The 14,323-nt window shown below is 31.6% G+C and overlaps 1 protein-coding gene across 1 annotated transcript; it reads left to right on the plus strand.

Annotated features, from left to right (window-relative positions):
• The first annotated feature begins 2,866 nt into the window (after positions 1-2,866).
• On the plus strand, positions 2,867-13,430 carry LOC149425575 (cytochrome P450 4C1-like). Its single transcript, XM_089650796.1, has 9 exons — positions 2,867-2,927; positions 4,952-5,061; positions 5,573-5,663; positions 6,234-6,419; positions 7,297-7,691; positions 11,106-11,174; positions 11,271-11,439; positions 12,435-12,614; positions 13,267-13,430. The coding sequence occupies exons 1-9, from the start codon at positions 2,867-2,869 to the stop codon at positions 13,428-13,430; spliced, it is 1,425 nt and encodes a 474-aa protein (XP_089506922.1).
• The last annotated feature ends 893 nt before the right edge of the window (positions 13,431-14,323 follow it).

Here is a 14,323-nt window from a genome sequence, read left to right on the forward strand (position 1 = left end):
AATGTCATCATGAATGAATCCATTCTCGGCAAATTTTCAGACTGACGCAAACCAATTTCAACCATTTTTGATATCATAAGATTACTTTATAATTTCATAAAGCAACCTTTTGCAGTCGGGCTACGCAATTCAAGTTAAAATGATGCCAAATGCAAATGTCAAAGTCAACGGAAGTCTCAGTATTTTTTATTATATAAATAAAGAAAATCTTTTTTAAATAGTAATGCACAGTTTAAGAATCGCTGATTTTTTACTAGTATATAATAATGGATTTAGCTAGATGGATTAGGTTTCAGTGACTCCTTCAATCATTGAAGTACAGGAGCATCCTTGTATCGCGGATTAAATTACAATCAAGCATAATGTTGGGTTTTATCCTTGGATCAGTTCTTGTTTGTTTATTTGCAATTTATCGTTTTCTTTACCACTCTGAAGATGCCATACTGTTCGCGAAAATCCCTGGTCCCAAGCGAATTCCGATTATCGGAAATATTTTGGATGTCTCATTGCACCCAGGTAATAATAAAAAATAATTCATAACTAAGCTATATGGCGAAAATTTTATATATTTATTTTAAAATGCAATCCAAAATGATGTGCAAAACAACGATTTCAATTCAAAACTTAACAAAACAAATTGCGTGCCTCGACGATCGAATTGTGCATGCCCTTAACCTAACCTAACCTAACCTAATACAGGCCAATATCGCGATCGTTCCTCTTTTTCTTACTTTGCCCTTACTTGGTCAATCTACACTCTTTCTATCTTAGTTTTGTTTGGTTGGATTATGTTATGCATATGTTAGGTTAAGACTCTTAAATTAAGAGGAATATACAACCCAAAAATATGTCTATTCTTAGTGTGCTTATATCACCACTGATATAGGTAATAGGCATAAAAATCGCTTGGCAAACATTGATGTAAATGTATGTTGGCAAACTGAGTCCAGAAATGGACTATTTAAACCAAAAACATGTTATTTTGTGAATAATTTATAAGAAAGTAAGCTAATCAAGGGAAAGTGTAAAAAATATTCTTATTTGTAAAACAATATTTTTTAAAGTTGTTTCTTACACATGTTCATAAATATCCAAAATATAATAATAGATAACATTATTAAGTAGTTTATGCTTATATATATATATTTTTTTTTAATATTTCAATGACAGCTTCGCCTTAAGAGGGGCGCACACAATACGTTTATAAAAAAATTATATTTTCTATTTTATTTAAGGTCTGTAGGTTAAATAAACAGTCACGTACCAAAAAGACTTAAAGGCATTGTACCTCCACTTTGGCGAAAATGAGTTATAAACTAAATTCTGCCAATTTCCTTTAACACCGTTTCAAAGACATTTACATATTTCACTGTAATAAAATCAAATATGCAAAGAGTGATTTATGGATTAAAGCCATCTATTTAATAAAAAAAAATTAAATGTATTAAAAAAATATATATATTTAAAAAAAAGGAATAATAATAATAATAATAATTTAAGCGTATTACGAAATTAAGGCGTATTAGATATGTCAAAGAATTTTATGTAAAATACATGTAGGATTATGAAAGATTTTTTAAATATTTATGCTGAGGGATCAGTAGGATTTATAGGCCCTGTTAGGAGTTCTACCGAGCCGAACCCTCTGATATGAAAATATCTGGAGTCGGTGAATTATTTTCCCATTTGATCTCTGGTGATTTGACGTGTTGTTTTTTTGTATTAGTTTGTAATTATTATGCTTTTATCAAAAAAGTGATTTTTTTCTGAAAAAAGTGAATTTTTTCTGAAAAATGTGTGGAAGGGCTTAGTTTTTCCTGAGGGGAAGATTCAACCCGGACATAAAGTCGGAAAAGAATAAAAAGTACTATTATTGTACTTCAATTATTCTTATTGTTATTTATTTACTTTTTTTTAAATGACAACGAGAATTTTATTATTAATTAAACACCTGCACGATTTAAACTGCAATGTTATGTAATATGCTAATCTGCCTATTTACGTCTCTTGAATAGGATTTGAAAGGAAAAAAAACACAATAAAAATAAAAAAGACAATGAATTAACCATGATAATTATATTATTATGATCGTGCCACCGAAAGCTCCATTGCAACCTCCCTTTCTGGTACAAAAGTAACAAGAGAAGAGTTACATCGAAGCTAAAATTTAAACATTTTAAACATTTTGTTATGCAAATATTATTATGTAACCTGTAACATACTTCTCTTTTATTTACTAATGGATCCAAATCTCCCGACTCTCCTAACTGTGGTATAGGTATTAACGTTTACCACAATAATTCTATTGACAGAATATTTCATAAAATTTTCAATATTTTCAGCCGAATGCATTGCAATAATAGAATCTCTCAAATATAAAATCAAAAATAATTTTGAACATTCCCTCAATCTCTCTGACTCACTCAGTTCCCTCCAAAAACTTAAATCCAGTCCTCTTCTTCATCCTTTGATGCCTGTGAGTTGACGTGTTCTTGACGGTTGTTCTTGCATTGTTTTGTATTTAATATGCTTATTATATAATACACTTTCACCATGTGCATTGGCTAGATGATCATTTGTGGAAAAGTGTGTGGAAGGGTTTAGTTTTTCCTGTGGGGAAGATTTAACCCGGACATAAAGTAGAAAAAATATTAAAAAAAATAAAAATAAATTTATAAAACTAAACAAATAATACCTCATCCCATACACACAAGCAATTGCTTATTGTGGGAGAGCATTAAAAAAAGTGGCCCAGAAAACAGAAGCATGAAAGTGATAAAATCGAAAGATGGAAAAACGTTGATGAATGAGGAAAAAATTAAAAGAGAGATGGATAAAGTATTTCGAGGAAGTCTTCGAAATCGAAATGAGTGACAGAGTTTCCAGCGGCGAATCGAGAGGAAAAAGCTACGGAAGGTGTTGTCCAAGTATGGAGTGAATACAAATCTGACTCAGGCAATTGCGTCTCTGTATGAGGGAAGCGTTGCATGTGTTAGGGTAAACGGTGGTTTTACGGGGTGGTTTGATATCACAAAAGCTGTTAAACAAGGCTGCGTAATGTCACCGTGATTATTCAATCCATACATGGATAATTGTATGCAAGAATTGAAAGAGGTGGGATTGGGCGCGAATTTGAATAATTTGAAAGTATGTTGCCTGTTTTATGCTGATGATGCGGTGCTGATTGCTAATAGTATAGATGATCTACAGTCTCTCGAGTCTAGGATGAACGAATTATGCATGAATAATGAGTTAATGATGAATGTAAGCAGAGATGTGCTTTATTTCAAATAAATCCATTTCAAATGGAAATGCAAAATGCAAAATGGGTATTTTCCATTTTGCATTTTAAATGCTTTTCTAAAAACCATTTTGCATTTTGCATTTTAAATGCTTTTCTCAATGCATTTTCCATTTTAAATGCTTTTTTGCAACATACTTCCTACTATCTCCACTCATCTTTTTTTCATAAGCCCCAAATATCAGTCGGTCCTCAACCTCGCTATGAGAGATAATTTACATTTGTCAAGTTGCTCCCTGGAAGGAGCCCTGGCAATTGAGTGATACCATTGCAAAAAATACTGATTCAAATACTGAACATGGGGCCATGACGCTGTAATATTAAATATTAGATAGCAGTTTCTATGTTTTTACATTGGCAACATTAGTCCCGCGCAAATTTTTTGTGTTTTCATAATCTGTAGTCGTGGTGTTTTTGGATTTACCATCATGTAATATGTTTGTTCTACATTGATGTCCATTATTAAATCACAAAATTGTTTAAAAATTCTATAATTATTTTAATTGTTTGACCTGAGAAACCATTTTGCATTTTCAATGCATTTTGAAAATAGGTATTTTGCATTTTGCATTTGAAATGCTTTTCTAAAAACCATTTTGCATTTTGCATTTTCAAATGGAAAAGTTTTGACCCATTTCCATTTTGCATTTCAAATGGTTTTGGGTACCCATTTTGCACATCTCTGAATGTAAGTAAGTCTAAAGTAATGCTGTTTGAAAGAGAGAGTATGAAAACAGTGTGCAATATAATTGTGAATGAGGAATACTTAGAGCAGGTGGATGAGTTTGTGTATTTAGGAAGTATGTTTACGAGGGATGGGAAGGCTGACAGAGATATTGAAAGAAGGGTAAATGCAGGTAATTCCGTTAATGGAGGACTGAATGCCGTTGGCACTAGCAAAAAATTGTCCAAAGAAGCGAAGTTAGCAGTCCACAACGGAGTGCTGGTACCTACCTTAATGTATGGAAGTGAGGTATGGAACTGCCAAAGAAAGGATGAAAGTAGATCAAATGCTGTTGAAGTGAGATCCCTGAGGCGTATGTGTGGTAAAACCATGTATGATCGTGTGAGGAATGTGGATATCCGCAAAGAGTGCAAAGCTGATGTAAGCGTAATGAGTAAGATTAAGAAAGGGACGCTTAGATGGTTTGGACATGTAGAGCGAATGAGCGAAGATAGGAGTGTAAGGAGGATATACGATGCAAATGCGAATGGTGGCAGAAGTCGGGGACGCCCGAGGAAGACATGGCACGATCAAGTGAATCAGATACTCAAGTTGGGCCATGTCAATAGTCATAATAATAGAAGAGTATGTATGAGACGATGTATGAATGTGAATGAGGCAAGAAGTGTGTGCCAAGACCGATTTGTTTGGCGGTCCGTCCTCTCTGCCTACCCCTGTAGGGAAACGGCGTGATGGTTAGTTAGTTAGTTAGTTATAAAAAAAATATAAAAAATAAAATAAAAATTAGGAAATTTACTATACTCAAGAACAGTTCTCCACTAACCGGGAATTGTAATTAGTTAATTAAGATTGTTTTGTATTATTTTATTAAATTGTCTTTTTATATATTCTATTATTATACTATACAATAAAATATAACAAGATAACATTCTGATAATTATGATATTTGTGTATTTTTTCCTTAGAGCTTCTGTTCGAGCTTGCAAGAACACTGGCAAAAACATTTAAGGGAGTTTATGGTTTGGAGGCATTTTGGCTACGTTATTTGAATATTTACAACGCAGATGATGTCGAGGTAAAACCTTTTGAAGATATTACAATTAAGTTTTCTTTATTAAAGAAAGACAAATCTCATTTTGGGACGTGAATCAGCCCTTAGTTGACCAACACCTCTTCAATAGTATTCGCTACGTTTGTTTGTTTAGCTCTTGGCGACGGATGCGACTGCCCACCAACCTGGGAGAGGCCAGCCGGACTCTCTCGACATACGTCACTCCTGGGCACACTGACCCCAGATTCCTACCCACCCCTCAATCCTCTTTCGTTCTTAGAACTTATTTTCCTTAATTTCCTTAGCCGCCCAGAGATGAGACTGGCCATGTCTTCAACTTTTCACCACACGAGTGTCATTTCAAAGATTCTCTGAAAAGACTTACATAAATATATTTACAAGGATTAACTGGAATTGTCGATGTTGCAGCATTAAAATCTTGTTAAAATACATAATGAAATAGAAACTGATTCATGATGAACCAACTTATTTACATAACATTACTGTTAATGGTGTGATATCTGGGTTCTTTCAGGTTATTTTGTCTAGCCGTAAACACATTCAGAAAAGTACTGTTTATCATTTCTTGGAGCCCTGGCTAAACGAGGGGCTTTTGACTAGCAAAGGTAACTTTAACTATATTTCTATAGGTTTATTTTAAAATAGTTAAAAGATTAAAATCTAGCAAAATTATTGTTCATTCTGTGTTTTTTTTTAAATATATTTTTTCTCCTCTTATGACCGGTCGGTGGCCGAGTTGACATCGCGTTTGGGTCCCACCTAGGCGTAGTGTGTTCAATTCCTCGGCTGGCTAAGTCCTCCATCACAACACAAGCAACATTTTCAGCTTACTGTGGTGGTAGTAGGAGATTTTCAAATATTGTCAGGTTGTTCGTAACCCGGCAATGTTTGTCTTTCTTTTTTAATAAATAAAAAATAATTTTTTATGAATGACATTCATTTTCAGTGAGTTTTTCTTTATTTCATTATATTTAGTACTCGTACAACGATTATGACGAATTGATATTTATTGAATAGATTTGAGGGAATATCTAACTATATATATTTAGTGTTTTGAGTGGCATTCATTCAATATGCTTTAATTGTTTCCATAGATATCACCAAAGGCATTCATTCAATATGACTGCATTTTATCCATAAATATCACTAAATGTATTCATTCAATAATATTTCAGGAGGCAAATGGCAAAAAAGGCGAAAAATTCTTACTCCAGCTTTTCATTTCAATATTTTGCGTCAATTCTGTGACATTTTCAATGAACAGAGTGTGAATATTGTGCAATCTTTAAAAGAAGAAATCGGAAAATCAGAAACAGACATAGCCCCCTTCATTTCACAATACACTTTAAATTCTATTTGTGGTAAGTCACACTATACTATTACGAGTATATTTACTTTATCTATCTGTAGAGGTTGTTGAGAGCATTTTTTAAATCAATTTTGGTATCCTTTCGTATATTTTTATTTCCTAGATTCTGTTAAAAGGCCTTATTATTACGTATTACGTTTTATGTCCCCGATAACTTCATCGGTGTTGGGCAACATAGACTTTTATTTGTCCAAGAGTCAAGACCAACCTACCAATGATCATGCCTCCAAGGAGAATGACTACGCTTTTAAACAAACTTCAGAGTTAGACACTTTTCAGTTAAACCTGAGTGAATACAAGATTAGAATAAGTGTTTTTATAACACAAGGCTGCACCTTCACTGAAAACAACCAACTGAAATAATTAATGTATTTAATTGATTAATGTGCTCGTTTGTATGTAAATTGTTGTGATATGTTACTACTAGAAACACTGTTTTAAAAATAAGCAAAAAATGAATAATTTTAGGTTTGTAAATTAACTCTGGAACTATTTAAAACAAAACAATACCATAGTAAACGACTTTTTTTAATACTTAATGCTGAGCGGGTTTTGCTATAACCGCAGCTTCTTCAGGGCTACATAATACATTATTACTAAGTTGTATTTACAAAGTTGTTGTTTATTTTTTAAATATAATGTCACATCAAAACGTGTCTGCTCCATGTGAACAAATAATATATGTTCTCTTTTATTTACTCTTTAAATAATTGAACTATTTAAATAAGATTTATATCTCGATTGAAAAACTACTGGAAATCCCAGAAACCCAAAAAATAATTTAATATTAATAATAATTTATTATTAAATTTAATATTTAATAATTTAATATTTAATTTCAATAATTTTGTTACCTTTTGTTCCTATAGAGACTGCCATGGGTACGCAATTGGAATCAAATGAGACTTCAACATTTAAAAAGTATGAAAACGCAATACATGAAATAGGACAAATAGTAACTTGCAGATTGGTCAGAGTTTGGTATTACGTTAATTTAATATTTCAATGCAGTTTCATGGGACGAAAACAAAAACATCTATTGTCCACGCTACATACATTTACCTTGGGTATTATAAGAAAACGACGTGAAAATATGCGTGTAGAAATTTCTTCCACTTCCATTAGAGATAACATAGAAAACGATGCGTACATGAAGAGCAGTAAGAAGAGACTGGCGATGTTGGACTTATTATTGTCTGCTGAATTCGAAGGGAAGATTGATGAAGTTGGGATCAGAGAAGAAGTTGATACATTTATGTTTGAGGTGAGTTTTATCTGTAACTAACTTTCTATATATTATTTTATGAATACAAGATTTAAAATTATAACAGTATGCAAAATATATGTTTTTCCTTTATTATTCTACTGCTCCATAAGGTGGGCCCCAGGAGCTCGTGTTTATGGGAGGAGTAGGTAAATGCAAAAAGAAAATAATATTTAGAAGGCGATGTGTAAAAAATATTTAAAGTCTTATTAAATAACTACAAACGTAATTAAACATAAATTTAACAGAATTCAATCCTCAATTCAACTATAAACATACAATTATAACGTAACCTTTAACACTTCACTATATTGTTTAGGTGCTTTAATAGAAATCGGTCGAAATATTCATATTTCAAGACAAATCATCCCAAATTATAAGGCAATGCTATTATTATTTTTTTATTATTATTTTAATATAGATCATAGTTACATTAATACATACATATTTTGCAAAATATAATATTTAGGTTCATAATTGGTCATGTATACCTTATCAGAAAAGAGGAGCTCTTGTGCCTGATAAGGGAGCCACGATTCTTACTTAGATTCAATGTTATAATATTATGTTATGTGTAATATATAAATATAATATATATTTACATATATTTTTTTTTAATATAAGTTTTTTGGAAAAAAGTTTGATTTTATTTATTTGTTCTTGTTGGTTCGTAATACAGCGCAATTCGGAAGGGAGATTATTGTAGTTTTTTATGGCTTGGTAAATATAATGGTTTTGCATTTGAGTTGTTTTAAAGATTGGCGTAATAAATTGATTTCCATTTCTCATCAGTTTGTAAAATTCTTGATATTCTGTGTTATTTTTTTCTTTACACATTTTTATAATTGAAGTTTGTTTAAATATATCATCAATATTTGGTACTGGAAACAATTTAAAAAGCAATTTTGTTGGGAAAGTAGAGTTTTTTTTAAAGTATTACCTTTATAATAATTTTTTGCGAGACTTTTACTGAGTTTAGGTTGTTTTTATAAGATCCTCCCCAACCTATGATTCCGTAAATAAGCAGGGAGTGGACAAGAGCATAATATACATTTTTTAGTATTTTCACATTTAAAATATTTCTTAACCTAACAAATATATATACATTTCCTTATTCTCTTTACTAACTCCGTAATATGGCTTTTCCATTTCAAATTTTCATCGATGATCACACCATGATATTTAATTTCAGAAGAAGAGTTGATTACAGTACAAATAGGATTAAGTAGTTTACAGTTGCCATTGTCACAATTTTCATCATGGATTATGATATTTACTTTGTGTTTAGGTATTTTTTGTAGTGAAAATAATACATATTTTGTTTTTTTGGCATTAAATGTGAGTAGGTTACTATCAAACCATGATTTTAAGATATTAATACATTCATTTGCAAGTTTGTTAACTAGTTCCCATATTTGACCTTTTATTAATAAAACAGTATCATCAGCATAAGAGATTAATTCACCTTTGATTTTCTTTTGGAAAATGTCATTTACATACATTAGAAATAGTAATGGTCCAAGGACCGTGCCTTGAGGAATGCCAAATGTACTTGTTAGTGGTGTACTAAAGGTTTGGTTTAATTTTACAATTTGAGGTCTCTCTGTTAAGTAGCTTTCTATCCATTTAAGGGCTAAGTGGTCAATGCCATTTTCTTTTAATTTTAATATAAGTCTTTCATGGGAAATGCTGTCAAATGCTTTCTTTAAGTCAATAAAAATTCCTATACATTTATTTGATTTGTCCAGGGCACTCTGAATACTAGATGAAATTTTTGCAATGGCATCTTGGGTACTTTTTCCCTCTGTGATACCGAATTGATTTTCATTTATAATCGAGTTTTTTTTAAGAATGCAGTTAGTCTTTTTTTAGCAATTTTTTCAAAAATTTTCGATCTATTAGATAAGAGTGAAATGGGTCTATCATTAGAAATGTCCTCCGGGCTACCGGACTTAAATATTGGAGAGATTATGGTTTTCTTATACGTGCTCGGGAAAACTCCTGTCTTAAAGCTATTGTTTATAATATGAGAGATTGGTGTAGAAACATAATTTTTAATGATTTTTAGTGTTTTTACAGCGAGACCGTCAAATCCCGGAGCAGAACCTCCTCGCATTTTTGATATAATTTGTACGATTTCAGACGGATTGGTTGGTTCGAAGAGTTCAAGTTTAGTTTCTATATTCGGAATATTTTCAATATACATCTTATTTATTTTTTTCACGGTAATTTTTTCTGCTAGACTCTTTCCGATATTTGCAAAGAAATCGTTAAAAGCGATTGCTCCTTTTTTAGGTTCTTCAATACAGTTAATTATGTTATTGTTTTGTATTACACTCTTAATAGTATTACTTTTGGTTTTTTGTTTATTTTCCATGATTTCATTGATTATATTCCAAACTTTCTTACTGTCATTTTCAGAATCATCAAGTTTATTTTTATAATAATTTTCTTTCGTGTTTTTTATGAGCGTGGTTAATTTATTTTTGTACTCTCTAAAATGAACATTTAATTTAATGTCTAGTGTTTTTTATTGTCATTTTTGAATTGTCATAAAACATAAGGCAATGCTATTATCTCCTTTTTGTATTGTCATAAAACATAAGGCAATGTTATTATCTCCTTGTTGTATTGTCATAAAACATAAGGCAATGCTATTATCTCCTTTTTGTTATGTCATAAAACATAAGGCAATGTTATTATCTCCTTGTTGTATTATCATAACACATAAGGCAATGCTATTATCTCCTTGTTGTTTTGTCATAAAACATAAGGCAATGCTATTTTCTCCTTGTTGTTTTGTCATAAAACATAAAGCAATGCTATTATCTCCTTCTTGTTTTGTCATAAAACATAAGGCAATGCTATTATCACCTTGTTTTTTTATCATAAAACATAAGGCAATACTCAAAGATATTAGGTTCTTCTAATATCTTTGGCAATACTATTATCTCATTGTTGTATTGTCATAAAACATAAGGTAATGCTATTATCTCCTTGTTGTATTGTCATAAATCAATCATTTTTATAACTTTGTTTACGATGTTTTTAGAACATCTTTTAGGACGTATTTTTTAACAGAATTTGAACAAATCATCAAAATTCAATTTGAAAAATCTCATACATTATTATTTATAATTATGTGCACCTGCCTATATAATTATGTTTTTAAAGTAATACCAATGCTTTGTAGTTTACTGTTACGTGTTACAGGGTGTATCAGGATGTACCTACCCGACAGATTTTACACGCTCCGTCTCGACTAAACGTGCTGCTCTCACGAGACGGAGCGAAGTCTGTCGAATACGTACCGATTCCCCCTGCGTAATTGACCCTCCTTAATGTATTAGTTATCAAATTTTTGGTTGTAAAATATCTCACTATGTAATATGTCATAGATTTATATTATTTTAGGGTCATGACACAACAAGAATGGCCCTTACTTTCTGCTTGATGTCTTTGGCAAATAACATACCAGTACAGGTGGGAAAACATTGAATTAATCGATTTATGATCAATAAGAAGTATATTTTAGTATCACACATTTTTTTAAATTGACTTATATTTTTGTTATTCTAGGAGCGTATTGTAGCCGAGTTGGATGAAATATTTGAAAATAATAAACAGACCCCGACCGTAGAAGATTTCAAGAAGATGGGATATTTGGAAATGTGTTTGAAGGAAACACTTCGACTTTACCCGAGTGTTGCATTCATCGCTCGAAAACTCAAGGAACAAGTTCAGATGCGTGAGTATCTTAAAAGTAGAAACAAAACAACAACAAAAAATTAAATACACATCAACGTACAGTAAATACTTGACACAATACACACTAAAGTACAAGAAACAATGACAAAATACACACATATGTACACATTTATTACACACTTTCATGATCGAGACCTAATTTCACGACCTACTCTCTGTAGTGGCGAGGCGAGCGACGTTTTTAAATCATAAGCATAATAAATCATGATAACTGAACCCGGGTCTCAGGACCTACCTTTGCGACTTACTCTCGTGATCTACTCTCCCGACCCGGATGCCTGGTGCCGGTGTAGCGAGGTGAGCGACGTTTTTAAATCATAATCATAATTATAATTAAATCGTGATAATCTGCACCCGGATCTCAAGACCTACTCTTGCGACCTACTCTCGTGATCTAATCTAGCGACCCGGGGCGTAGCGAGGCCAGCGACGTTTTTTTAATCATAATATATAAATAAAATAACTCATTCTTACTTTAATATAACATTTTTCAAAAAGTGAGAAGTGTTTATTTTATTATTACAATCAAAATAACTAAATAATAAAATAAAACTAAAGATTTTATTTTTTTATAGTTGAAATATTTGCAGCTTTGTATGGTTGGCGTTCTTTTCATGAAGTTTTTGTAATTTTGTTGTTGATTTTGCAACATGAGTTTATAAAATGGTAAAGTTTGGTGAATATTGACGCATTATCTATTTGGAATTCCCCATATTAGTTACAGTACCTACTACAAACCCAAGTTAAATGAATGTGATCCTATCTATTCACTCTAATGACCGCTCACGACGCGACCCGCTCACGACGCTAGTGGGTCGCGAGCTACCCGGGTCGTGTAAAACGATCGATCGACCCAGCTCTAATTGGATAGTTGGATAACGAAATGTTTTAGTCCTAACCGATGGCGTGTAAGTTATGTTACACTCTCTATACGTACGTACATATTATGTATTTGAATGGCCAAATTTGTTTCAGCCAATTACATCGTACCAGCGGGAACAAGTTGCCATATCCACATATTTGATTTGCACAGAGATCCTGCAATATATCCAGACCCAGAAAAGTTTATACCAGAAAGGTTTACTCCAGAAAATAATTCAAAGAGAAATCCTTTTGCCTACATTCCGTTCAGTGCAGGACCAAGGAACTGTATTGGTAATGTATCCAATGCATGATATTCTAGCGTGTATTTTTATTGATCTATCGAGTACATGAAAATAGAAGAGCAGTCTGTTCAATTCAATTTACTATTAGAAAAATATTAACAAACGAGTTTTTAAATAAATTTGTAAACGAGTAAGCAATCTTCAGCCTCGTATCTTAACGTAGAAAGTTAGGCCTGCAGGTTGAGAGATAGAACAGTCTATGCCTATGTCAATATTGCAGTTAATTTTCCTATTTTAGTAACTTTATAATGAAAGCACCCGAGTAACTAAAACTGGACAAAACTTAGACGGTGTTAGAAAGTCACTACACTTGTACATTTGTCATAAAGCATTCTACATGATTTTAGAAGTAAAAAAAAAGAAATAATTACTTTTTTAGAATTTCCAATAATATATAATAATAATAATATTCTATAAATAATAGGTTAAAAAGTGGAATCGTTAATATGGTAAAATAAATGAAAAAGTATTTTTTAAATGGGAAAATAAACATTTGAATTACGAAAAAGCTTTTTTATCTTTTTTTACTTCTACCATCATGTAGAATGCTTTATGATAAATGTACACCCCCTGAAGTTAGCGCACTTTAGCCCCGGACGCCCTGTATAATATGGGAGAAACAATATATTTTCATCTTCCAGGTCAAAAATTTGCAATGTACGAAATGAAGTCAGTCGTGTCCTCCATATTGCGAAACTACCGCCTGGAACCAGTCACCAAACCAGAAGATATAGTTTTCCTTCCAGATCTGGTACTGAGAAGCAGGGATCCCATTAAAGTGAAGATTCTGCCGAGAATTTTCTAATCCGTCATTCAAAATATTACTATAGCACAACCATGAACATAACTAATATGTACATTGTCAATTTATAAAGAGATTTTCATTAACAAATTACACTTAAGAATTAATCTATAAATTATTCGAAACCAAACCCACTTTTCTTCACAGTGCAAGATGAAACAACGGAGAGATTATATAATACCAAATCAAAGGAAACATATAAAAGAAAATTGTTTCAATTGAAAAGTTTGTACATGATGTGAGTATAAAATATAATTATAAATTCAATTTTTTCACAGTCCTCATCACTAGAGTTCCATGTTCTGAGGCGGCCTGTAGTTTTAAGCCCTTGTATTTAGTTTCATGTTATCTTTACATCGTTTTCATAATATTTATAAGTTGAATATCACTTCGTTCTCTGAGCCATGTTTTTACTCTTGTTTTAAATAAATTAATAAAGTCTGTAAGTTGAATATCACTTTGTTCTCTCAGCCATGTTTTTACTTTTGTTATAAATATATTCATTTCCGTTATTTATTTGATTTGGTAGAGCATCGTACAATTTCATGGTATTCGTAGTATATAATTTTTTTGTTAATTTAGCCATGGAAAATACTATAAAAACCCAAAACATAAAGTACATTGAACATGAAAACAAAATCATAGATGCTAACATTCACCCTAAATAATGTGCAAACTTATTCAATTATGTTTTTGCCAATGTTGGAAAAAATCTAGCGAAAAATATTAATAAACCTATTAACCCAAAAAAGCAAATAATTGCAAATTTACAGACTCAAAAAAAATTGTCAAAGTTTGAAACAACGTCTGAGTGTGAAATTTTAAAAATAATTGAAGGCATGAAAGGAGGTTCATCTCCCGGATTCGATAATATTACGGTACATTTTCTAAAATCC

Source organism: Hesperophylax consimilis, chromosome 3 (assembly GCF_061612785.1).
Source record: "Hesperophylax consimilis isolate HC1 chromosome 3, BYU_Hcon_1.0, whole genome shotgun sequence".
Lineage (NCBI taxonomy): Eukaryota > Metazoa > Arthropoda > Insecta > Trichoptera > Limnephilidae > Hesperophylax > Hesperophylax consimilis.